Here is a 27,840-nt window from a genome sequence, read left to right as displayed (position 1 = left end):
CGGAAAAATGGATAGAAGTAGGGTTGTCAAAAGTATCGATACTCCAAAAAGTGTCCATACTAAAATGTTGTATCCGGATACGATACTCATTTTCAAAAGTATCGATACCCAAAAAATTATTTTAAAAAGACACAACATGACACCAAACAGACACGAAATGACCAAAAAAAGACACAAAATTACTAAAAAAAGAGACAAAATTATTTAAAAAAAGACACAAAATTACCAAAAAAAGACACAGAATTACCAAAAAAGACACATAAAAATGAAAAAAACACAAATTTATTTAAAAAAGACACACAATTATTAAAAAAAGACACAAAAGTATTTAAAAAAGACAAAAATACCAAAAAAAGACACACAGTATCAGTGTACATAAACATAGAGTTAATAAGTTTACATAAATGTCGACCTGCAACCAAATAGCAACACACACAGCCCAAAATATTGTTCTAAATGTTATTGTTTATTGTATTTATTTATTTTTTGCACTACCTCAGACCTGAAGCTTTGCACAACTGTTTTTTATTACAAATATTTAACCTGTGGTTCTGTTCATTTTTACATGTTGCATTTTTCTTGTTAATGAAAATAATTCTGTTAAATGTTGGGGTCTTTGTTTTTATCCTGGTGGTATCGAAAATGGTATCGAGTATCGAATATTTTCCTGAGTATCTGTATCGAGTTGAAAATTTTAGTATCGTGACAACCTAGATAGAAGATATTTGGTGTTAGGCCTGGGCGATTAGTGATTGTGATAAATTTCAGGTGGATTACGGTGATCAGCTGTGAGCTTTTTTACTCGATCAAACATGTCGGAAATGTGCGTGACAACAGCCAATCAGAGTCGACCTTATTATGCTCCACTACTGTTTTTAAGTTGCCTGAGAAGTAAACAGAAAGACCAAATGTGGAGCTAAACGTGGAGCTGAGGGCAGAGAAATAGATAAATCAAATCAATAAACCAGGAGGAACAGGTGAATGTTGGGAAAGAGCAAAGGAAATTATAATCTATCAGCAGCTGTACGGAGAGAAATCTAACATTCACAGCACGGCAATTCGCACACATACTTGGTGCATTCAGTAGTGTCTTGTTAGAGCCGGAGCTCTAAAAGCCCCGGTTCTGTTTTTCTAGATATGATCATTACATAAGTCTCAAAACAACTGTATACAGTTCTTCTATGTTTCTTAGTTCCCTTTTTTGAGGACTATGTGTATGTTTTATTTTTACTGAAATAGCTGCACCCTGATTCAGTTCTAACTGGTTTTCAGGTCCCCCCTTGACCTGTAGTTCAATAGAGGAACTAACCTTTAAATGTTTGCTGAGATCTCTTCTGCTTTTCTTAATGATAACCAAAATCATAAACAATAAAACCATGTTAAATGTCTAGATATCAGCTCTTAAATTAAACTCTTATAAGCTATTTTTGTTGTTATCATTATATTTGTCCAAACAAATGTACCTTTAGTTGAACCTTGCATTAAAATGAACAAGAAATTGAGGGAACAAGGGTGTTTTGATATTGTTTTCCATGACTGTACACTAAATATAGCTGCAGATGAGTTTACATTTCAGTCAATAAAAAGGGAAAGGGCGCCTCGTCTTCTACAGACACTACCGGGTGCATTGTGCGTCGGTATGGCATGCATAGAATACGTTCAATACATTTTATTTTGAAGGCGCCTTTCTTGGCTCTCAAGGACACCGTACAAAAACATAGAAAACGATCGGGAAGGAAGTGTCCTCAATTTTCACAATAAAGTAAGTAAGCAACCACTTTCAAATCATCCAGTATTTATATAACAACAATTATTCCCAGCAGCACTAATGTATTGAATTGATAGAGTCATCACAAAATCAAGAATCTAGAATCAAGCAGCATTTTGATTAAACAGAAATCACCCTGAAATCACCTCAAAATTCATTTTTGATCAACGGCTCCGATGGACAGTTTAATATATAAGAGAGAGATAACCAGATATTATAGATAGATAGATAGATAGATAGATAGATAGATAGATAGATAGATAGATGGATAGATGGATAGATAGATAGATAGATAGATAGATAGATAGATAGATAGATAGATAGATAGATAGATAGAAAAAAACAAGGACACATAAGAAGTTAAAAGAAGATCAGTTGCTAGGGAAGATGATGGCAATTATACTGATATGATGGCAACAATGCTATAGTGACTAGACAGTATATAATATTAATAATAGTACAGTATATAATATATAATATATAATATATGTAATAATACATAGTAACAATATAAAATAAAAAATAAAACAATTATGAATAATTAATATAATATGTTATAATAAATAGAAACAATATAAAATAAAAATAAATAAAATTAAATTAATAAAATAATTATAAATAAATAAAAGAAAATAACATGATATATAATATATAATAGTAATAATAATAATAATAGTACAGTATATAATATATAATATAATATGTAATAATAAATATTAACAATATAAAATAAAAAAATAAAATAATTATAAATAAATAAAATAATAATATATATAAAATATAATAATAGTAATAATAATAATAATAATAATAGTAATAATGATAATAATAATAATAATAATAATAATAATAATAATAACAATAAGGCTTTAGAGGTCGTTGGCCTCTGGCTAATTGCCCAGTTGCCCATATGGCTAATCCAGCCTTGTCGATATTCAGCCTCAACATATCTGGATATGACTTCTGGTCCATATCGCCCTCCTCAAGACGTCTAGACAGCCTGAAAACAGACTTCCTCATCACTTCCTTTGACTCATTCTTTCATGTGTACAGTGAGAAGCAGCAGCAACACTTTAGCCATCAACTGTTCCCGCTGCTCCGGTGCCCTCCACCTCCCACGCTTCACATCTCGCCAACTCTGCTATCAAAGAAAATCCTTCCTTTGGCCATTGTGATTATTGCTCATGTTACATTGGACATTCCCGACAGCACTTGAAAGCCCCATAAATCCTTCTATGTCCACTAAGCCTCTGAGGGCTCTGAGGAGGGGAAAGGTCACCAACAGACAATCTCCCATCTTCAACAATTGCTCGTCAACCATTCCTGCACCAGCACCAGTTACACTAGCTGTCTTTTCTCCTCTCTTTTTTCACCTTGCACACAGTTTCTACTCTTTCTCTCCTTTCTGAGACACTCTTTTTTTCCTCTTGCACCTTTAGTTCTGCACCGTCACACAACAATTAAAACCACTAAGTCTCTCGTTAACAGCTGCTAAAGATTAGTAGAGTATCGCTTCTGAATTGAGTGTTTTCCACAGACTAATCCTCTGAAATCCCCCCTTTTTTTTTCTTCTTCTTCCAACAGCGGGAACATGATAAAACAGACAACACTTCAGCCATGTCTCTGTTTCTGCAGACTCTAAATACTTCAATTACGCAAAAGGCTGCAGGCAGCGCGCAACTTTGGGGAGAAAGAAAAAAAAATCCAGCACCAGCAGCAGCAAGAAGAGAAGAGAGGGAGGAGGAGAAAAAAAGGAGAAATATGGACTCACCTGAGAAAGACAGTCTCTCCTTGCCGGGCGGTGATATTGTCCATCACTTTGTTGTCGGACTGAGAATCCCCTTGGCTGCGGACTGGCAACCCTGCAGGCACAAGAAGCAAAATCCTCAGAGAAAGAAGCACGGAGCATTTGGAAAAAGCGACAAAGTATCCCCGGACAGACATCGTCTCCAGCCAGAGAGGTGTAGAAAAAAAAAAAAAATCCCACAGCGAGACAATGAGTCTGTGTTCGCCCCGTGAACGGTCCCTCCCGTGGAGATTATTTACCCACAGTTCATTAGTCTTAATCCAAATCTTCTCGCCAGGTATCCGCGGTGGTGGTGGTGGTGGTGGTGGTGTGTGAGCAGGGGAGGAGAGACCCGACCCTACCTCTCTGCTCTCCAACACATCCACCTTTTACTGTTTGTTTCTCTTTATAAGGGAAATAAGAAAGAATCCCTCCTCACTGGTGCTCCGGTAGCGGCTGCTGGAGGGTTTTACCAAGTTCTTTAACATGAAAAACAAGCAGGAATTGCATCACACAGGTGATTAAACTGCTAATATGCTGCCTAATTATGAATATAAACTACAAAAAATCCATAAAAAAGAGAGATCTGCCAAGTTTGCGATTTGCATCTGCAGTCATTGAGTTCCTCCGGAGCCTTGTGTTGTGTTATGAGCACTTTCTGTCTGCTACGTCACAGGAGGACAGTTGGGCTGGTGGTGAGCAGCATGCATGCATATTTGCATCAAATATGCATGCAAAAAAAAAACAAGTTGACATATTCAGATTGTTTGTGGTGTCCAACCAGTGTTTTTTTTTTCTTTCTTTTTTCTTTCAGGACTGCAGTACATTTATTTAAATGCCTCCTTTTATTTATTTTTAAAAGAAAGTGCAGTTATTTAACATAAAAAACAAGCAGAAAATGCATCACATAGGCGATTAAACTGCTAATATGCTGCCTAATTATGCATATAAACTACAAAAAGACACAAGATTTTTATCATCTAGCATGCAAATGTATATAGTTTTGTTCCAGGGACACTCGACCCTGTCTCACTGCTCTGGAACACATCCACTGTCTACTGTTTGTATAGGGGGAAAAAGACTAGAATAGATAATCCCTCCTTACTGGTGGTCCGGTAGTGGCTGCTATTGCCAAGTTCTTAAACACAAGAAGTCATAAAAAACAAGCAAAAATTGCATCACATAGGTGATTAAACTGCTAATATTCTGCCTAATTATGCATAAAAAACTAAAAAAAGACACGAGTCATGTTCAAAATAGGAAAATAAAGAGAAATATGCCAAGTTTGCTTTTGCATCTGCAGTCATTGAGTTCCTCCGGAGCCTTGTGTTGTGTTATGAGCACTTTCTGTCTGCTACGTCACAGCAGGACAGTTGGGGTGGTGGTGAGCAGCATGCATGCATATTTGCATCAAATATATTTGCATCAAATATGCATGCAAAAAAAAAACCCAAGTTGACATATTCAGATTGTTTGTGGTGTCCAACCAGTGTTTTTTTCTTTCCTTCAGGACTGCAGTATGTTTATTTAAATGCCTCCTTTTATTTATTTTTAAAAGAAAGTGCAGTCTGGTGAAATTTAGGCTGCAAGTGTTTATTTGCCAAGTTATTTAACATAAAAAACAAGCAGAAATTGCAGCACACAGCTGACTAAACTGCATATTTGCATCAAATATGCATGCAAAAAAATAAAATAAATAAAGGTCATCTTATCGCGTAGGCAGTTGGTAGGCTATTTGAATCTTGTATACCTATGATGTCCGTGCATAACAGCCTACAATACGTGTTGATTATGTTCTCCATTCACACACATAGAAAAACATGTTCATCACAATTACATAAAAGTCCAAGTTTACATATTAAGATTTGCTTGTGGTTGGAAAAAACACCACAAATATTGTTTTATAGTTGTGTTCTATACTGTTTTGGCATTATTTGGCATGCAAAGTGTTTTTTTTCCTTCATGGATGCAGTATTTTAAATGCTCCCTTTTATTTATCTTTAATAGAAAGTGAAGTCTGGTGAAATTTAGGCTTGCGTTGCAAGTCTGATTTTTTTCATTTAGCATGCAAATGTATGTAGTTTTTTTCCAGGGACACTCGACCCTGTCTCACTGCTCTGGAACACACCCACTGTTTGCTCTTTATAGGGAAAAAAGACTAGAATAGATAATCCCTCCTCACTGGTGCTCCGGTAGCGGCTGCTGGAGGGTTTTACCAAGTTCTTTAACATAAAAAACAAGCAGAAATTGCATCACATAGGTGATTAAACTGCTGATATGCTGCCTAATTATGCATATAAACTACAAAAAAATGAGTCATATTCAAAAGAGGGGAAAAAGACAGAGAGATGCCAAGTTTGCATTTGCATCAAATATATTTGCATCAGATATGCATGCAAATAAAACCCCAAGTTGACATATTCAGATTGTTTGTGGTGTCCAACCAGTGGTTTTTTCTCTCTTTCAGGACTGCAGTACATTTATTTAAATGCCTCCTTTTATTTATTTTTAAAAGAAAGTGCAGTCTGGTGAAATTTAGGTTGCGAGTGTTTATTTGCCAAGTTATTTAACATAAAAAAACAAGCAAAAAATGCATCACATAGGTGATTAAACTGCTAATATGCTGCCTAATTATGCATATGAACTACAAAAAAAAACACGAGTCATGTTAAAAAGTGGGGGAAAAAAGGCCAAGTTGACATATTTAGACTGTTTGTGGTGTCCAACTAGTAGTTAAAAACCCAAAATATTTAGTTTTTAATTCTACAGCACCACATTAACATTTTTTTTATTTGGCATGCAAAGTCTTTTTTTCTTTCATGACTGCAGTACACTTATTTAAATGCATCATTTTATTTATTTTTAAAATAATGTGCAGTTTGGTGAAATTTAGGCTTCTGCTGAAGTAAAATTCTCATTTTTTGACTGATATTTTGATTTTCTTGATAATGATTTTGGTACTTATCAAAAAAATACATGGAAAATGGCTCTTAAAATAAACTGTTATGAGCTATTTTTGTTGTTATCTTTATATTTGTCCAAACAAATGTACCTTTAGTTGTACCAGACATTAAAATGAACAACAAATTGAAGAAAATCATTTTTTCCATGACTGTATATAATTTTATTTGCAAGTGTTTTCTCCAGGGACACAATTCACCCCATTGTTTTCAAGACGGGTGAATAAAAAAAGAGTTTGACTGAAGTTTACACTGGATTTATTCCAATAGGGAATTTAATCCTAATTTAATTGCATCACATAGGTCATTTAACTGTTAATATGCTGCCTAATTATGCATAGAAACTACAAAAAGACACGAATCATGTTCAAAAGAGGAAAATAAAGAAAGATGTGATTTGCGTCTGCAGTCAACAGGAGGACAGTTGGGCTGGTGGTGAGCAGCATGCATTCACATTTGCATCAAATATGCATGCAAAAAAAAATAAAAATAAATAAATAAAGGACAAGTTATGGCGTGGGCAGTTGGTCTGCTGCTCCATATGGACTTTATAGATTATTTAAATTCTGCTGAGCCTCTGGTATTTAACCACAGAACGTATAGTTATTGTTCAAAGGGGGTATTTTTTATCCTGAATACCAATTATGTTCATATATAACAGCCTATAATACCCCACAAGTGTTGATTATGTTCCCCACTCACACACTGATAGAAAAACATGTTTATCACGATCACACAAAAGCCCAAATTGACATATTCAGATTTGTTTGTGGTAGAAAAAACCCACAATTATTTAGCTTTCACTTGTGTTCCATACAGCATCATATTTATACTTTTGTTATTTGGTATAAAAAAAAAATGCCTTCTTTTATTTATTTTAAAATAAAACTTAATCAGATATGAAAGCTTATTGCATTCACTTGAAAAAAAACGGAAATATCTAATTAAAATGGAAATAATTACGTCTGGTAGCTTTATTGTTCATTATTGTGTGTAACAATGCACACATATCTACCATTGGATTATTGTATATATTTTATTTATTTATTTGTCTTGTGAAAGAAAGGTCATTAAAGCCATCAGAACATCACATTTTTGCTTAAAATATAAGAAATAATTTTTAAAAAATGATTTGAATTGCTGAATGAGTAACTGACTAATCAAAGTATCTTTAATCCATAATGGTTTATCTCAAAATATTTTAGAGTGGAATAAAAATAATTACCCAAGCATGAAAAATAAACTAGACAACAAAAAAAATTCTCAATTTGCTCAATTTGCATCTTTTTTCACTGTGGGATTTTCTTTTAAAAGATTATACAGCTTATTTGCAATCTACAGTCATGGAAAAAAAATATTATATTATCGAAATAGACACAAATTGACCAAAATAGATGTAAAAATGACCCAAAAAGATACAAATTGACCAAATTAGATGGAAAAATTACTAAAAATGACACAAAATTATTGAAATAGACACAAATTGACCAAAAATACAGGAAAAAATGATTAGGCCACCCTTGTTTTCTTCAGTTTCTTGTTCATATTAATGCCTGGTACAACTAAAGGATCATTAATATCAAAATGAAAAAAGGATGGGCCCAGCATATAACCTTGAGGAACACCCATTGTTAGTGCGTCATACAGTCATGGAAAAAACGATTAGACCACCTGGTTTGCTAAATTTCTTGTTCATTTTAATGCCTACTACAACTAAAGGTACATTTGTTAGCACAAATATAATGAAAACAGCAAAAGTAGCTGATAAGAGTTTAATCTAAGAGCTGATATCTGGACATTTAACATGGTTTTATTGATAATGATCTTGGTTATTATCAATAAAACCATGTTAAATGTCTAGATATCAGCTGTTAAATTCAACTCTTATCAGCTATTTTGGAAACAAGAAAACAAGGGTGGTTTAATGATTTTTTCCCTGACTGTACATGAGATTAAAATGGTCATGTTGGCATTCATTCTAAAGAAATGAAAAAGCTTCCCGTGGTGACAATTCATATGTTCATGTAGCTGCGAGGGTCTATATAAATGTGCTCTGTGCACCACTTACATGTCATTAAATGAACATATAAGTGAGAGGACTCCTGTCGTGTGTCCATTAAGGTAAATACACATTGTTTAGTAGCATTAAGGCCTGTTTTATGTGATGCATGAGTGACATTTCTGACCTGCAGGTGGTCTTTAAAAGGTCTTTTTCATGTATTTGAACATCACAGGTATTAATCATAACGCCACATATGGCTGAAATCCATTTACATTTACCCAGATTCTACAAAAGTTCACATGTGAAATGTGAAAAATGCAAATAAAAACAGAAGGCAGAATAAGTTTACATATTTAGTAAATACAAACGTTTATATGACTTGTTTTGCAAATCATTGCATTCTGTTTTTATTCATATTTTTCACAGCATCCCAATTTTTTTGCAATCAGGGTTGTAGCTGCTTTAGTTTTTAATTCCTGTATTGTTCTTGCAGTTAATTAAAACAGAAGCATTTTTAATTGGTTGGAATTAATCATTAATCATTATTATCATCGTTAATTAACCCTCCTGTTATGTTGAGGGTCTAACTGAGACATTTCAAAGTTTAAAAAGCTAAAAAAAAGTAATTTTTCATGAAAAGAAATTAAACATGTAATATAAATATATATATATATATATATATATTGTATTTTTTAAATGAATGTCATCAAAAAATTATGAATCATAATTCAAATATTAAATATAATAATTTAACATAAAAAAAGTAAAGTAAAAAATAATAAAGAAAAAAATTCAAAATAAAAATAATAATAATTATTAAATAAAAATCAATGTCATGTAAAACCATTGTGTTTTACATGTAGGTATTTCCATTGTACCTAAAAAAAGTTTTGAAGTTAAAAATAAATAAAAAAATAAAGTAATAAAGTATAAATATTTAAGAAAAAAATTCAAAATGTAAGAAAACATTAAAATTAATTAAATAAGAAAATAGATAATAATAATAAATACATTTAAAAAAAATTAAAACCAATGTCATGTAAAACCACTGTGTTTTATATGTAGGTCTTTCCAATGCACATAAAAAAAAAAGTTTTAACGGGTTTATTATCGTCATTGAACCTCATATTTGAGAGGAAAAGAACACCATTGCACTAAATATGGATTCAAATGGACACTAATGGAGTTATAAATGCAGTGTTTATGGGTTTTTTAGTTTACAACACTTTTGGATAATAAAACAAGCCCGGGTCAAACTGACCCACGAACATTAGTGCTGCTCCTGAGAAACGAACGTAACAGGAGGGTTAAGTGCAGTAAGAGTGCTTTCCAACTGTGCCAACGCTCGCTTGCAAAAGGAAAAAAGGTTATCGTGTGATATTTTTGATCCTTTACAGACAAAAGAGTGTCCCGAGGCCACAGCTCAGCCTCTGGGCCCCTAAATGCACCATGTCACCTTCAATGACACCGAACATTAAAATATCAATAGAATGTAGAAGCTGTAATAAAGGTATATGTACTCACTATGAGTAGATGACTTCATGTCCACACTGAATGAATGTATTTATTAGATAAGAGATGAAAGCATGTTTATTGGCTGCTAGAAGTTGAGTGGCAGTTAAAGTGAAGCAGCCATTAAAGTCAGAGAGCTCCATTAAGGATCCACGTGACCCCAGCTGTGTTGTTGTTGATGATGCAGCCATTTAATGTCAATATCCTGATTCAAATCTCTCCTTTATTATTTATGAAAAATATGGACCTGGGGGAGGGGGTAATATTTTTAGAAAAAAGTTGCAAATTTATGATTAAAGTGGCAAATTTGCATGAAAAAAATTTGCAGATTGACGAGATTTAACGCGGCAAGTTTGCAAGAAAAAAGTTGTAGATTTATGAGATTAAAAGTTGCAAATCTGTGGGAAAAAAATACAGATTTGTGAGATTAAAAGTGGCACATTTTTGAGAAAAAAAGTTGCAGATTTACAAGATTAAAAGTGGCAAATTTACATGAAAAAAAATGCAGATTTACGAGATTTAACGTGGCAAATTTGCATGAAAAAAATATCGCAGATTTACGAGATTTAACGTGGCAAATTTGCAAGACAAAAGTTGCAGATTTACGAGATCAAAAGTGGCAAATCTGCCAGAAAAAAAGTTGCAGATTTATGAGATCAAAAGTGGTAAATTTGCATGAATTTTTTTTTGCAGATTTACGAGATTTAACGTGGCAAATCTACCAGAAAAAAAGTTGCAGATTTAGGAGATTTTAAGTGGCAACTCCATGTGAAAAAAGTTGCAGACATACAAGATTAAAAGTAGCAAATTTGCAAGAAAAAAACTTGCACATGAAAAGACATGAAAAGGATTCAAAAATGTACAAGATAGCCCAAGACTCCATAGAGTTAACCTAACCGTCACCATGACAACTAAATGCCTAACAGTAACATAAACCTGATTGTAACCTTAAACCCTTAAAACAAAGCCTGAACTCTCAAAAAAGCCTTTAAAGAAGTGAGAACCGGGCGAAACGTCCTCACTTTGCAAAAAGCTGTGTTGTTGTTGTTGGTGATGCAGCCATTTAATATCAATATCCTTATTCGAATCACTACTTTATTATTATTATTATGGAGCAACAAATCAGAGTGAAAAAAGAAAAGGATGTTTGTGGGAATGAACTCAAATGTTGAGTGGCTGAGATCTCTACCTGCTTTGTCTCATTCACTCATCGTGCATATATTAGGTTTCATAAATCACACTATTCATTTCCAATTCATTTCCAGTTCTGACGACATGCTGTTAGTGGCGGAGGCAGCTGCCAGCCTGAGATATGTGCAAACATTAGCTGAGTATTCTGCATTTATGAGCCCGTGTCTAACATTTACTGATTCATGTTGCGATGTGTGTCCTTTTATATCTGCCGGAGCATCAGGATCCTCTCACAATCACTGCCTGATTACTGGATTCAGCTCTAACAAGCGCTGATGATTCTGTTTTATATACTTCATGATGTAAGACATAAATAAATAAAAAACTGGTGTTATGAAAAGGGTTACTGTATCTGTAAGAGCAAATTTATGACTTATCTTTTTAATGTGGCTTTCAGTTGAAGCATTTAAAAAAAAATTCTGCTCATGATTCTTGTTGTTACAACTTCTCTTTTATTATTAATTTATTTATTTGCTATATATATAATCATGCTTTGATTTTGAATTATTTATGTATTATTTTCATATTTTTATCTCACTCTTTTTTCCTTTTTATTGTTATTAGTATTTACTTTGTTTATTTGCTATTATTTATTATAATTATAATTTATTATATATATATATATATATATATATATATATATATATATGTTATCATGCTTTACTATTTAATTATTTATTTAATATTCTCATCTTTTTTATCTAACTTTTTTACTTTTTATTCTTATTATTATTTACTTTTGTTTATTTGCTATTATTTATTAAAATCATAATTTATTATATATATTATCATGCTTTACTTTTAAATTATTAATTTATTATTTTCATCTTTTTATCTATCTTTTTTAACTTTTTGTTATTATTATTTATTTTTGTTTATCTGCTATTATTTATTATAATTATAATTTAATATAATCAATCACACAACCAATGATGCTGATATATGAATATCAAAAACATGTGCCCCACATTGTAAAATGAAAACATTGGCTGAAATCTTCTGGCTAGCTAACAGCTAATGGCTAAGCTAAGTGATAAAAACAAACTTTACATCAAGAAGCACAGAACATCCTGGAGGCTGATCTCTGTTTCATGACCGCTGTGACCTGTGTTCATTCTCCAACTACACAAATGTTGGCCTTCTGTCAGCTTACACAACATAGCAACAGACCAACATCAGGTAGCAACAGCTACCTCTCCAAGAAGAAAAGCAGCTGGATAGATACTACATACCCACATAACAAATCTAAACCAGTAGTCTCAACCTTTTTGAGTCGCGATCTAACATCATGTTGTCTCACTGAACAGAATCTCACAGTTCAGATCAGACAAACTCAGTTGATACGACGAATTTTGGACAAATAACAAAGCAGACAACAACTAAAACATCTCTCTGTCTGTGCATTTATATATATTTTATTGTTACTTTTAATAACAAGTGCTAAGTGCTTTGCTATCAGTTTAAAGGTCCATTCTGACCTCCTTAAAGTGGTAAAAATGATCAAAAAAAGACACAAAATGATCAAAAAAGACACAAAATGACCAAAAAAGACACAAAATTACCCAAAAAAGACACAAAATGACCAAAAAAAAAAGACACAAAATGACCAAAAAATACATAAAACTAAGCAAAAAGGGAATCAAATTGACCACAAAATGACAAAAAAAGACACAAAATGACCAAAAAAAGGAAACAAAATGACCAAAAAGGACACAAATTGACCGGAAAATGATAAAAAAGAGACACAAAATGACCAAAAAAGACACAAAATGACCAGAAAAGACACACAATGACCAAAAAAGACACAAAACGACCACAAAATTATCAAAAAAAGACACAAAATAACCACAAAATGATCAAAAAAAGACACAAAATGACCAAAAAAAGAAACAAAATGACTAAATAAAAACACAAAATGAACAAAAAAAGACATTAAGTGACCAAAAAGACTAAAACACATTAACTCGTGAACACTATAACACAGTGGAGACAGAGCTGACTTCTGAAATGATTTTTGCTCTAAACGGCTGTAAGCTGCATCAAGATGGTGTTGAGACAAAGGGCGATTCAGATTAAAATGCAGTTTTTCACTCACACAAACACAGTGAAACAGCGAGCAGTGAATCTATCCTCTACAAACCAGTGAACACACCATGTTTAGGAGCAGTGGGCGGTACATTGCTCTACCTGCAGTGCAGGGTTAGGTGCCTTGCTTAAGGGCACTTGGGATTCACCCTCCAGTTACGAGCTCGACTCTTTAACCGCTCGGCACAAGAGGAGTGAGATCATGTGTTTAATTATACATTATCTCAGTTAGTCACCAGCCTCCACAGAACACAGTGAAGCTCATGGATCCAGAGAAACAGAAACCTGCTGTACTGTATGTGGGCTCCTAGCAGGTAAACTGAGGCAACAGGCTCCTTTAAGACAATGAGTCACATACAGTCTGTATACTGAGGCTCTTTGTCTCACAGAGAGATGTTACAACAATGAAAGACTGGAAACAGAATAGATTTCTGAAAGAAAATTGTCTGTTTTATGTCTCTGTGACTCTGATAAGAGTAATGAATGCAGGTTGTCTTATTCAGATTTATATTGGATTTTTACATTTATTTTCCCGTAGATTTGCCACTTTTTTTCATAAATCTGCAAGTTATTTTCTCTCAGATTTGCCTGTTTAAATCTTGTGAATCTGCAACTTTTTTCTTGCAAATTAGCCACTTTTGATCTCATAAATCTGCAACTTTTTTCTCTCAAATTTGCCACTTTAAATCTCATAAATCTGCAACTTTTTTTCTCTAAAATTTGTCACTTTAAATCTCGTAAATCTGCAACTTTTTTCTTGCAAATTTGCCACTTTAAATCTCATAAACCTGCAACTTTTTTTCTCTAAAATTTGTCACTTTAAATCTCGTAAATCTGCAACTTTTTTCTTGCAAATTTGCCACTTTTAATCTCGTAAATCTGCAACTTCTTTTCTCGCAAATTTGCCACTTTTAATCTCGTAAATCTGCAACTTCTTTTCTCGCAAATTTGCCACTTTAAATCTCGTAAATTTGCGACCTTTTTCTTGAAATATTAACCCCCTCCCCCAGGTCTGTATTTCTCTCTGACTCTGATAAGAGTCACAGAGTGCTGTCCAAGGCACGTGCAAATATAACAAATAATATAGATAAACTCTGATTGATTCCATCAATAACTGCAAATCCCATATCATCCCGTTCACACATGGTGTCCCCCAAGGCTCGGTGCTTGGTCCCCTCCTAATTATCCCATACACGCTACCCCTCGGTCACATTATACCCAATCACGGAGTACAATAGTACAATCCTACGCAGACGATACCCAACTCTACCTCTCCACAAAAACCATCACTCCCGCCATTCTGCAAACCATCACAAACTGCCTCACTGACATAAAAACCTGGACGAACAGCAACTTTCTAAAACTCAACTGCAGCAAATAAGAAATCATTATCATTGGCCCCAAAGCATCACCCTGGATCCAACTCTCTCCTTCAAATCCCACATCAAGAAAATCACCAAAACACTGTTCTTCCACCTCTGCAACATTGCACGCCTTCGTCCAATCCTCTCCTCCTCCTCCGCTGCCGAAACACTAATTCAAGCGCTCATAACCTCCAGACTGGACCAAGCACCTTCAGATCCTACTGACCCCCATCACCAGGACCAAGCACCTTCAGATCCTACTGACCCCCATCACCAGGACCAAGCAGTTAATGACAGAGTCTTCTCCACTGCTGCCCCCCAACCCTCTGGACCTCCTCCCTACTCACATCTGCAATTCAGACTCACTCCACGCCTTCAAAAGTCAACTCAAAACCTTTTTCAAAATAGCTACAAGACCTGAACTAATAATGTCTCGACTTTAGTTTTTGTTTTTTTCTGCATTTTGTGGTTGTGTGTGTGTCAATTATGTTATGTTAAGCGACATTGAGAACCATATAAAAGTGCTATAAAAACAAATATATTATTATTATTATTATTATTAGTGCATGAAAAAAAATGAGACAAAAATGAGACAAAAAAACCCCTCAAGTACAGAAATCTGCTGTGAAATAACTGAAACTGTTCTAGACTTTGCAGTAGGATTGCATGAGTGGTTTAATGTCAGAATCTGATCATATGGGAAATAAGTACTGTTTGCCAGTTTCAGCACCTTTTGCACCAGTTTGAGCAAAGAGTTGCTTTACCAGCTGCACAGTATTCATCAGCTGATTGCAGGATCATATGTACTGTACTCAGGACCTCGTTATAATGGCTCTAAATGTTTTTTTTTTTCATTTATTTATAGTTAAGGTGCCTGTGAGGCCCCTGATTTCAGACCTTTATTACTAAAATGAGCTTTTTTTAATCATTAATGAATAAAACATCTATCACTTGTTGAGCAGGTTCTTCTATAGATGGAGATGCTGCGTCTCTATTAATAATAATAAAAGCCATGCTTGCTTGGTTTGGCCTAATTACTGTAGGTTCTCTGCCTCAGAGCAGTGTCCTCGGCCCGTCCCCATTCATAGCGTGGCATACAACAACCCTGATGAAAAAAAAAAGTCAGCATGCAATTATTCAGTCCTGTGCTCACAAATACCAGTACTTTCACTCGTTTAATCCCAGCATTCACCACTGCTTTTCAAGAGCAAATATTTTACCTCTCAGCACTTTCACCTCCATTTATCACTCTAAAGAGGGCAGGTAATGAAGTTTTACAAATGTAAATCATAAGACCTGCAATTTAAACATAGTACTGGTGCAAAAAAACAGGTAAAAATATTAAAATAATGTACTTTATGTCCAGGTTTCCTACTCATTGGGTTAAGGGAACCACACAGTGGGGATAATGGGTTTTAATTAGTTTGACTCCCAAGGTGCAAGTTAGTCATTTGAGTCTGAAAGAAGCTCTACCTGGCCAATAAATGTCAAAATCAATTATAAATCGGAATATGACAACAATGCCAGTTTCATCCAGAAGTAACTGAACCAGCCGGAAGGCTTATAGTAGATGAGCAATGTTTGATCCAGACTGGAAACAGAATAGATTTCTGAAAGAAAATTGTAAAATGCTGATATCTGTATCTGTCACTGTTCTACAGTGTATTAGAGCCAAGTATGAAAAAATAAATAAAATACAGACCTGGGGGTTAATATTTCAAGAAAAAGGTCGCAAATTTACGAGATTTAAAGTGGCAAATTTGCGAGAAAAGAAGTTGCAGATTTACGAGATTTGAAGTGGCAAATTTTAGAGAAAAAAATCACAGAAATACAAAATTAAAAGTGACAAATTTGCAAAAAAAAAGTTGCAGATTTACGAGATTTAATGTGGCAAATCTCAGAGAAAAAAACAGCCGATTTATGAGATTAAAAGTGGCAAATTTGCGAAAAAACAGTTGCAGATTTATGAGATTTAAAGTGGCAAATCTCAGAGAAAAAAAATCACAGATATACGAGATTAAAAATGGCAAATTAGCAAGAAAAAAGTAGCAAATTTACGAGATTTAAAGTGACAAATCTCAGAGAAAAAAATTGCAGATTTAAGAGATAAAAAGTGGCAAATTTATGAAAAAAAGTTGCAGATTTACAATATTTAAAGTGACAAATTTGACAGAAAATAACTTGCAGATTTATGAAAAAAAGTGGCAAATCTACGGAAAAAATGGATGTAAAAATCCATTATAAATCTGAATATGACAACCTGCATTCATTACTGACTAGAATCCAAGGCCTTTCTGACTTCAAAGCACATTTCTGCATTCATCGCATTCGGTCAAAAAAAACCATCTTCTGTTCTCAACTGCAGCATCAAAATTTAAAGACGTGTCATATTCCGTTTATTTGGTGCAATGGTATGGATAATAAGGAGACTATACTGTATGGATTTCCTCCCTGCTGGCTCTCAGCAGTATATTATGTGGCTGCAGGAAGTGGGTGTGCTTGAGGCCTGACAGCATCGCAGCTATTTTATAGTCCAGATCTTGAAAGGGACAGAATGAGATGTCACCATCCAGAACAACCAGCCTCCAGGCGCCACATTCCCTGGAAGCCATGCAGTCACATCATTTGACTTACTCAGAGTTCTGCAGCTCATAATCGAGCTTCCACCTCCACACAGACTATAAATGCAACTGGAACTCTTCACCTTTCTGCATCTCACCTCAATAAGTGTGTTGAGTAAATTAATGAGTTAGATGAAGCCCACCTACAGTTTCATTCACTATCACCATTTAGATCAGAACATTCAAAGTCAGTAAATTAGGATGGCATGTCACCTAAATACATAATAAATTAAATCTGCACTGTAAAAAATAATCTGTTTAATTTACGGTAAAATCACGGCAGCTGTGATTGCCAGAACTTTGCTGTTAAAAATACAGTGAATGGATTTTCTACTGTCAATTTAAATGTAAATATCAGGGAAACCTGTAATTTAAAAGTAGCAGATTTACAAGATTAAAAGTGGCAAATTTGCAAGAAAAAAAGTTGCAGATTTATGAGATCAAAAGTGACAAATTTGCAAGAAAAAAGTTGCAGATTTATGAGATCAAAAGTGACAAATTTGCAAGAAAAAAGTCACAGATTTATGAGATTTAAAGTGGCAACTCTGCGCGAAAAAAGTTGCAAATTTACGAGATTAAAAGTGGCACATTTGCAAGAAAAAAATTCACAGATTTACGAGATTTAACGTGGCAAATTTGCAAGAAACAAGTCACAGATTTATGATATTTAAAGTGGCAACTCTGCGCGAAAAAAAAGTTATTAATGACAGTGACAGTAATTTAAACAGATTAGTCCCTTAACTTTAAGGATAATTGTGTCATTGTGACATCATGGTATTTCTGCTTTAATTTTACATGATTTTTTTTTACAGCAAAACTGTGTTTTCTACAGTTTATGACAATAAAAGTAAAAAAAAAGTGCTATTCTTTGATCTACAATAATTAAATCATCGTCTACTATGGTGATATATAATTTTTAATTGTATGTCCTATTCCTGATGTAATTTCACAGTGTTTAACTGTAATTTCTACAAACATTTTTTATAGTGTGTATTTATTTTCAATTTTGGTGGGAGAGAGAAATACTCAAGTAAAGTACAAGTACCTCAAAAATGTACTTAAGTACAGTACTTGAGTAAATGTACTTAGTTATATTCAACCACTGGTCCCAAAAATCTATCTATTCTATCTACTGTACAATAATTATCCATTCAGCATGCAATACATTTCTTCTAAACTGTATCTAACAAAGCAAATTAGTGATATTTAATCATATTTATAGAGTAGAGAAAGATATGTGGGCTTTAAAGATGATGATAAATGGTGATACAGTGACAGGTGTCTGTGGTGTCTGTGTCCAAAATAAATGAAGAACTAATTGTGAGGTAAACAAAGACCACAAGGAGACAACAAGATTGAACACAAGCCTCCATCTAGCTGATGATGATGGCGTCTAACTGAACTAATGGTAATCATGCAGGCCTAATTGGATGGTTTGAATCAAAGGGACCACAGGGGAGTGCTGGTGAAGCAATAAGTGACCCTCCTGCCTCAAATACTGTCAAGATGTCATTGAGCAAAGTGCTTCACCTCCAACCACTCCACTGGAGCCACTGGAGCCACGGCAAAAACACTTTCACTCAGCAGCCGTTTACCTCCTCAACCTCAATGTAAACTGACTTCTGTTGCTGTATTCTGCTCATTCATGGAGCCGTGCAATCCACAACATGAATCTGCATTTATTTCAGAATAAAGGTCTTGTGTTTAAAAAACAAAAAGAAAGGATTCTGTCCACAGAGTTGCTACAGGTCTTTTATTTTGAAACAGAAACAGAAATTGTTGATTCATTTTATTTGTTTACTAAGACTCAATATGACAACAAACAGACAGCTTTAACTCTATGGAGTCTTGGGCTATTTTTTCCATTTGTGAATCATTTTCATGTCTGACTTTGTAAGTCATTTTGTGTCTTTTTCGGTCATTTGTGTCTTTTTTAGTTAATTTGTGTCTTTTTTGGTCATTCTGTGTCTTTTATAGTCATTTTGTCTCTGCTGTTGTGCCTTTTTTGGTAATTTGTGTCTTTTTTTCGTCATTTTGTGTCTTTTTTGTCATTTTGTGTCTGCTGTTGTGTCTTTTCTGGTAATTTTGTGTCTTTTTTTAGTTATTTTGCGTCTGCTGTTGTGTCTCTTTTGGTCATTTTGTTTCTTTTTTGGTCATTTTGTGTCTTTTTTGGTTATTTTGTGTCTGCTGCTGTGTCTTTTTTGGTCATTTTGTGTCTTTTTTGGTCATTTTGTGTCTGCTGCTGTGTCTTTTTTGGTCATTTTGTGTCTTTTTTGGTCATTTTGTGTCTTTTTTTGGTCATTTTGTGTCTTTTTTGGTCATTTTGTGTCTTTTTTTAGTCATTTTGTGTCTTTATTTGGTCATTATGTGTCTCTTTTAGTCCTTTAGTCTTTTTTTTTTACTTTCAAAACACTATCATGCTGCAGCAGATTTAAAGGTCTCTTTTTAAAAAAAACACCAGATTCCCATGGTGCCTGAAGGCAACAAAGGACCTTTTTATCTGTTGTTAATTGGAAAGACTGATAAAAGGGAAAAGAGTGAGTGTTAGAAAGAGTGACAGTTGAATGCCATCGATGTTTAGTGTGTCGTGGTGTCACACTAATCAGTGTAATCAGCTTAATGACCACTATTAGGCAATCCTTCACACATGTCAATCAAACTGTGATGGGAGAGACGACAGTGGAGAACAAACGGGTTCAGTGTGATGTCACACAGCATTCAAACCAATTACAGTAGATAATGAAAAAACGATCAGACTGACCACAGGTGCGGTCCACTTTGCTGCATTAACCACTTTTTATATGTCAGAATATAAAGGTGCTCATATTTCAACAAGGCTATAAAATGGGTAAAAACGTTTCAAATGGATGCTGGTGAGAGGAGAGATTCCAAAGTGAATTTGCATTAGTGGATATGAAGAGATTTATTCTATATCCACTGAAGACACTGACGAAAGTGTATTTGGGCCAAGTATGAAAAATAAATAAATACGGGCCCACAGGAGGGGTAATAATTCGAGAAAAAAGTCATAAATTTACAAGATTAACAGTGGCCAATTTGCATGAAATAGGTCGCAGATTTATGAGGAAAAAGTGGCAAACCTGCGAGAGAAAAAAAGTTGCAGATTTACGAGATTAAAGTAGCAAATCTGCAAAAAAAAAGTTAAAGTGGCAAATTTGGGAGAAAAAAGTTGCAGATATATGAGAAAAAAGTGGCAAATGTACAAGAAAAAGGTAGCAGATTGAGAAAAAAGTGGCGAATCTTCGAGAAAAAAAGTCATAGATTTACAAGATTAAAAGTGGCAAACTAGTGAGAAATAAGTTGCAGATTTATGAGAAAAAAATGGCAGATTTATGAGATTTAAAGTGACAAATCTGCGAGAGGAAAATTGCAGTTTTACGAGATTAAAAGTGGCAAATTTGTGAGAAATAAGTGGCAGATTTATGAGAAAAAAGTGGCAAATCGTAGAGGCTACAGTGGAGAACAAACGGGTTCAGTGTGATGTCACACAGCAATTAAACCAATTACAGTAGATCTGTCAGAATGCATAGGTGTTCATATTTCAACAATGATATAAAATGGGGGTAAAACGTTTCAAATTGATGCTGGTGAGAGGCGAGATTCCAAAGTGAATTTGCATTAGTGGATATGAAGAGATTTATTCTATATTCACCACTGAAGACACAAAGTGGCAAATCTACGAGAAAAAAGTAGCAGATTTACGAAATTAAAAGTGGCAAACTTGTGAGAAATAAGTGGCAGATTTATGAGAAAAAAATGGCAAATCTACGAGAAAAAAAGTTAGAGTTGCAAATTTGGTGGCAAAGTGGCAAATTTGGGAGAAAAAAGTTGCAGATATATGAGAAAAAAGTGGCAAATGTACAATGCGTGATGCTTTCCTGTGTCCATGTCTGAACCTTTTTTTTCTGTCCAGCAGGGTTAGGGTTAGGATTTTATATAATAAATGTTCTCTATGTTCGCAGCCAGTCTGGCATCATAACAATGATTCACAGACATAGCGACTGTTTTTATAGAACAGGTGCTTTGCAATCTTTTCAAATGCTATATTATCATAAAGGAATAGCTCATAAAAGATACTGCCATTGGTTGTCTTGACAACAAATAAATGCAAAGTGGCAGATGTTGTTATGGATCAGCTATATTAAAGAAACTCACATCCTGTTGGTTTTGAGGAAACGACAGGAACAAATAGAAGTGATAACCACCAGCAGCCCCTGATCGGCTGCAGCCTGCAGAACCTTGCATGGTGTAATTTACACTTAAGTTGGAAGCCACAGGCCAGATGTGCATGAAATGGATCACGCTGGCGCTCTGGACAGCGAGTTAAACGGTTATCTCTGCCGCTCTGCACTGTGATCCCTCTTGATGACTTCCAGATGGTCATCCTCCATCTTTTAAGTCTCTCTTTGTCCACAAGGGAAGCTGGGGTAATGAGGTCTCAGTCATTGGCATTAATGAAATATCACCTCGCAGAATGAAGGGAGCAACGCTGTGGACGATGTCAACCAGGAAGTCAGAGCAACACCTCGACTGGACAGAAACGTTCTCTGGAAATTCTCAATGTTTTAAAAAGCATTAACCCTGTGGAGTGTCCAAAAGCTCCAAATAATCCAGACTTGTTGCCTCCATCAGACTAGAAAACAAAGCAGCGTGGAGCCCTACTGTAAATTTACCTCTAAAGTTCTGGCTGTAAACTCCATGAGGCCAGTTTCAGTTTGATGATGATATACCAAGTAAAACTGGAGACAAGCTCAAATAGATTTAGTATAAAATGATAGAACTGGATGGAACCCTCTTATATGTTAGATTTGACACCTTTGTTCACATTTGCAACATTTAAAATTCTTTATTCAGCATGATAGTGTTTTTTTAAAGTAAAAAAAAAAAAGAATCAAAATCACATTTTATGTTGGACTAAAGGATTAAAAAAAAGACAAAATCTCCAAAAAAAGACACAAAATGACTAAAATAGACACAAAATGACAAAAAAAGACACAAATTGAATAAAAAAGACACAAGAGACACAAAATGACAAAAAAAGACACAAAAAGACACAAAATTACTAAAAAGTCACAAAATGACCAAAACAGACACAAAGTGACTAAAAAAGACACAAAATTATTTTAAAAATGACACAAAATTATTAAAAAAGACACAATGTGACTAAAAAGACACAACAGACACAACATGACAAAAAAAGACACAAAATGATTAAAAACGACACAAAATGATGAAAAACGACACAAAATGAGAAGACAGAATGACCAAAAAAAAAAAACACAGAAGACACAAAATGACAAAAAAAAAAGACACAAATAAGACATTTTGAATAAAAAAATGGACAAAATGGCCCAAGACTCCATCGAGTTAATCAAACCCATTTCTCACAGTGTAGAATTAAGCTCAGAGTATTATTGGATCTCAAGAGAGCCTGTTGAGGAGAAAAAAAATGCACAATGTGGATGTGTTTTGTGTTTTTTATGCCAGATTTCCCCATTGTATGCGAGTGATTGCATGTATAAGTAATTGTGCTGGAGCACTTGCAGATGTGCGGACAGGAAGCACTTGACTCGGGGTTTGGGGCTCTTGGAGAAAAACAATAATTAAGAGTGAACAAACAGTGGTGATAACAGGCTCTGTGGCTGAGTGGCTGTGAAGACAGCTGGTTGAGGTCTGGGAGAGGTTTCCAACTGGCACCGAATCAGAGGACGGAGGGCCTGGAGGCCGGCCCGCCGCCCCACCCCTCGTCCCCAACACTCACCAAGAGCAAGCCTCCGCCAAGATCTTAATCACCACGGCCTCCAGCAATCAATACCAAAGTGGCCCTTAGGTGTTGGACATCCCCGAGAGAAGGTGACCATTACTTTCTAATAAAGAGATTGATGCCGGCGGAGTCGTCCTCATCACCCCTGTGTCTTTTTTCTCCTGACTCTGAGGCATGTTAAGTTCACTTTTGCACTGACACATCCTCAGCTCTCCACCCTCCTCCTCCTCCTCCTCCTCCTCCTCCTCCTCCTCCTCCTCCTCCTCCTCCTCCTCCTCCCACCGAGACAGAAAACCACGTTCCAGTCAGCGACACCTCGCCACGGAGGCTGCAGCGTTTTCACAAGCGTCTCATTTCATCCTTTTGCCTCCATGTGAGAGCTGAGCATGGACAGGAAATGGGTTTGAGGCCATTTATATGGTGGTCCTGAGAGCTCACAGAGCTGCAACTTAAGAAAACACATGCAAATACACAGAACACAAGCAAACTGAGAAAACATCTTCATCAATTTGACAACACAAGCATTTAGAAAACAAGCTGCAAAGACCACAACACAACAGAAGTGTTTCCAGAGGACACTTAAAAGTGATGCACACGTCTGGACACATGTGATATTATCACGTTATTTCAAGATGATATTTTCTTCTTGTAATGTTATATATATATATATATATATATATATATATAGCGTTAACCCGCTAGCCTGTATCAATCACATTGCAGTTAACCCTCTGGAGTCCACGAAATCGCCGGAGCACGACTTCTTCATGACATCAAAAAATGACAACAAAAAAAGACTCAAAATGACCATAAAAGACACAGAAGACACAAAATGATCAAAAAAGACACAAAAAAGACATGAAAAGACATGAAAAGGATTCAAAAATAGACAAAATAGTCCAAGACTCCATAGAGTTAAAAAAAATGTTAAAAATAAATGTATGATACATGTTTTAGTTGGTCTCTCTCAACGGCACCAAGTTGGTCTTGCTAGCCCGCTAACGCTAGCAAGATATCGATTGCCGGTGTAGGTACCAGATCGGTTCGGGGTCCTTCGTCTGTTGATTACGTCACACAATATGATTGGCTGAACGCTTGAATGGGATTACAATGTGATTGGCTGTACGTCATGGCAACCGGCTGTAGTCATAGCAATGCTTGCCCGTGGCGAAACCAACGTTCAAGTTTTGTGTATTTTTGTGCTCAGCAGCAATAAACTGATTTTTAATTTGACTATAAGGGTGTGGTGTGTGGACTCCTGTAAATGTACATAAAATATGAGAATTTTTGTTTCTGTTAAATATGCATGTATATATAAACACATCAGCAGGAGACGAAGGACCCCGAGCCGATCTGGTACCTACACCGGCTAACATTAGCATGCTATTGATCGGCCGTTAACTTTACCACGATATGATCGTTATAACGTAAAATTATCATCATCTTGAAATAACGTGATAATATCACAAGCGTGTCCAGATGTGTGCATCACTTTAAAGTGTCCTCTGGAAACACTTCTGTTGTGTTGTGGTCTTTGCAGCGTTTTCTAAATGCTGCTTGTGTTGTCAAATTGATGAAGATGTTTTCTCTATTTGCTTGTGTTTTGTGTATTTTCATGTGATCTCTTAATTTGCAATGTGCGAACTCTCAGAGCCACCGTACTCCTCCTCCTCCACCTCCTCCTCCCGCTGAGACCGTAAACCACGTTCCAGTCAGCGACACCTCGCCACGGAGGCTGCAGCGTTTTCACAAGCATCTCATTCCATCCTGTGCCTCCATGTGAGAGCTGTGCATGGACGAGGAAATGGGTTTGAGGCCATATATCATACAGCAACATATCCGTGTAAACAAGTAGATGTGGTCACCCAGTGCAACGTTGAAAAATCTAGCCGCAGGCGACGGACTCACTAATTCACACAGGTCAAAGCAATATACTGCATAAACGCACAATATGAAGAAAGCACTTTATCTTCAGATGTCTTAATAATGTGGCGAGCCGGGGAGCAGCTCAGTAATTATTAATGGCACAATGGTGTGGGCTTGTTTGTTTATTCATCTCAGCAGTTTTTTGTGTGAGTAGGAGACACACACACTGATACAACAGCTGTTTTAAAATAGCCCCCACCCCCCACAAACACACACACACACACACACACACTCACACACATACACACACTTTGCCTCCCTTGAGTAGAGACACTTTAATAAACACATTTTTTGCTGCTCTATGGCGTTTTTTTTTCAGCGAAGCTTTATAAAAGTGTCAGCTTAAGGCGGAAAGGTGCACACATCTAATTATTATGTGGTTATATTCTTTTTGTTGACAAAATCAAGCCTCTACGAGCTCTCCTAGGGGAATGGAAAAAGGAGCTTACTGTGACTAATAATACATTAACCAAAAGAAATATGCAAAGCCTTGTGGCAACCCAAACTTTTGACTTTTTTCGGCAGAGTGTTTTCATGCATATTCAAAAGGAAAATGTTATTGAAATGTGTGTGAAAATCACTGTAGGAGCTGTGACGGAAAAAATATTGCACACTTTTGGTTATAACAATATAAAACGGCTCTGTACTGAGTTAGCATATAGAGACAGAGAGGCGGAACTAATCGATGACATGCTTCATTATGGTCTGTGGGAAACTTGTTGGGTTTTTTACACTGTGGTTTGTACTTCAAAGGGCAATTGTGGTTTATTAGGAGCTGTGTCTTAATGTGCTAATATTTGCTAGTGTGTTACTTGTCTGCTTGTGCTTCATGTCCCATTGGAGACTTTGCAAAATGTACACTTTCATAGTACTGGGCTGTGACATAGATTTAACCCTCTGGAGTCCATCTATTTATTGAAAATACATGTTTTATTTACAGTAATAACTTTATTTATATATCATATGTAGACAAGCTGAGAAAGCCAGTTGAAAGTTCAATCATAGGAGCTTTCACAGTGTGACATTTATGTTTCTAGACCATTTTTAAATAGTGAATTTTCTTTCTACAATGAAAATTATTACGATTTCTAATTTACATTTAAATAGACTGTTTTAATTCTGCTGTTTTTGTGTGTATAAATGGCAAAAAATGGTACATTTTCATAGAAACCTGTGTCTTTTGTTTGTATTTTGGGTTCCTGGCAGCTTTATACTTTGTTAATTAAAATAAAATTAAAAATCTGACTGATAGCCAAGTTTGTGTGGAGAAAAAGGAGCCATGCATGTGATGTAAGGACAGACTGAAAGATGATAAACAGAGACAGAAACGAATGCATAGGAAGTTGACAAATTAGAACCAAAATCTCCTGGACTTCAGAGGTTTAACAAGGGGCTTCCTCAGAGATTTTGGTCCATATTGACATGATACCACAACAGTTGTTTCAGATTTGTGAGCTGCACATCCGTGATGCAAATGCTTAATTTTACAGCATCCCAAAGGTTTTCTATTGGATCGAGATCTGGTGACCGTGGAGCCATTGGAGTATAGTGAACTTATTGTTATGTTAAATGAACCAGTTTGAGATAATCTGATTTATGGGACATGCTGTAAGATGCCACCAGAAGATGGTAGCTCTGTGGTTATAAAGGGACGGACACGGTCATCAACAACACTTAAATAGTAATTTAAACAACCTTAAACATCAGCTGGTACCAAAGGTTCCAAAATGTGCCAAGAAAACATCCCCTACACCATTATACCACAACCAGGAATGGATCCACTGACTATACCATCCTACTGTCACAGCAGAAATAGAGACCAGGCAACATATTTCCAATTTTTTGTCTTCCAATTTGGAGAACCTGTCCCAACTGTAGCCTGAGTTTCCTGCTGCTGTAGCCCATCTGCTTCAAGGTTGGATGTGTTGTGCATTCAGAGATGCTTTTCTGCATACCTAAGTTCTAACAAGTTGTTGTTCATTAGTTACAGTTCCCTTCTATCAGTAGGCGTGTTTCCATTAGGTACTTTTCCCTCTAGAGAGCTGCCATGGTTGTGGCTTGGGAGAGAGGATCCGCCCAACTTGGCAGCTCAGTTAGCGGCTCAGAAAGTACCTACCTCGGATACTTTCTGAGCTGCCACTGAGCGGCAATTTTGCACATGCATGAATCATTTGCAGACTGGACGCTGAGGAGTTAACATCTCCTGCTCTGACTGCAGCTGGGAGAGACTGCTGCAGGAGGACTGGGCCGCTTGTGAGTGCTTTGGGACGGCCCCTGCTACTCGTTAAGAAGAGTAGGAACGAGTCTCCAAAAGTCTCCAATAACACCAGAAAAAGTCTCTAGATTTGTTGCTAGTCGCTTTTTTGAAAAAGAGTCTCTAGAGGGTCTGAATAGTCGCTAAATATAAAAACAAAGTCGCTAAGTTGGCAACACTGCTTCCCACATCAGTCTGTTATCACATTGGGACTCCATTGGTTAGCTACCGAGTTAGTTACCGAGGGGAACTAACTAGTGGGCGGAGCCAAAACACACTTTCCAAAATGTACTGAGTGGAATCACGTCTTATATTAACAACAGAAGATGAGTCAGTCTCCCATCCACCACATGATGTTGTTGTATATTGTACATTTTTGGTGCTCAAGAATTGAATTGCATTGCACACTCTAGTTTCTAGCAACCAATGAAGCTTTATGTTTAATGAGTGAGTGTTGGAGCACCATGTTCAGCTCTGTCTCACGTTGCTCCACACTACCAGTTTGAACCAGTCTGAGAGCTTCCATCAACAAGGCATTTTCGCCCATAAAACTGCCGCTCACTCGATATCTATAAATCCTAGAGAT

The 27,840-nt window shown here is 35.6% G+C and overlaps 1 protein-coding gene across 3 annotated transcripts in view; it reads right to left on the bottom strand.

Annotated features, from left to right (window-relative positions):
- Window positions 1-27,840, bottom strand: part of ntm (neurotrimin) — a 702,168-nt gene that overhangs the window by 190,779 nt on the left and 483,549 nt on the right. For 2 of the 3 annotated variants that reach the window (XM_059351045.1, XM_059351047.1), the window contains exon 1: window positions 3,540-4,192. In XM_059351045.1, the coding sequence (XP_059207028.1) occupies window positions 3,540-3,712 (173 nt within the window). In that variant the 5' untranslated portion in view covers window positions 3,713-4,192. Of the gene's footprint in view, window positions 1-3,539; window positions 4,193-27,840 lie in introns of those variants that run through there. The other variant, XM_059351046.1, reaches the window with a different exon arrangement.

The sequence above is a fragment of the Centropristis striata genome, chromosome 15, assembly GCF_030273125.1.
Source record: "Centropristis striata isolate RG_2023a ecotype Rhode Island chromosome 15, C.striata_1.0, whole genome shotgun sequence".
In the NCBI taxonomy this organism is placed as follows: Eukaryota; Metazoa; Chordata; class Actinopteri; order Perciformes; family Serranidae; genus Centropristis; species Centropristis striata.
This window is presented reverse-complemented; position numbering and strand designations above follow the sequence as displayed.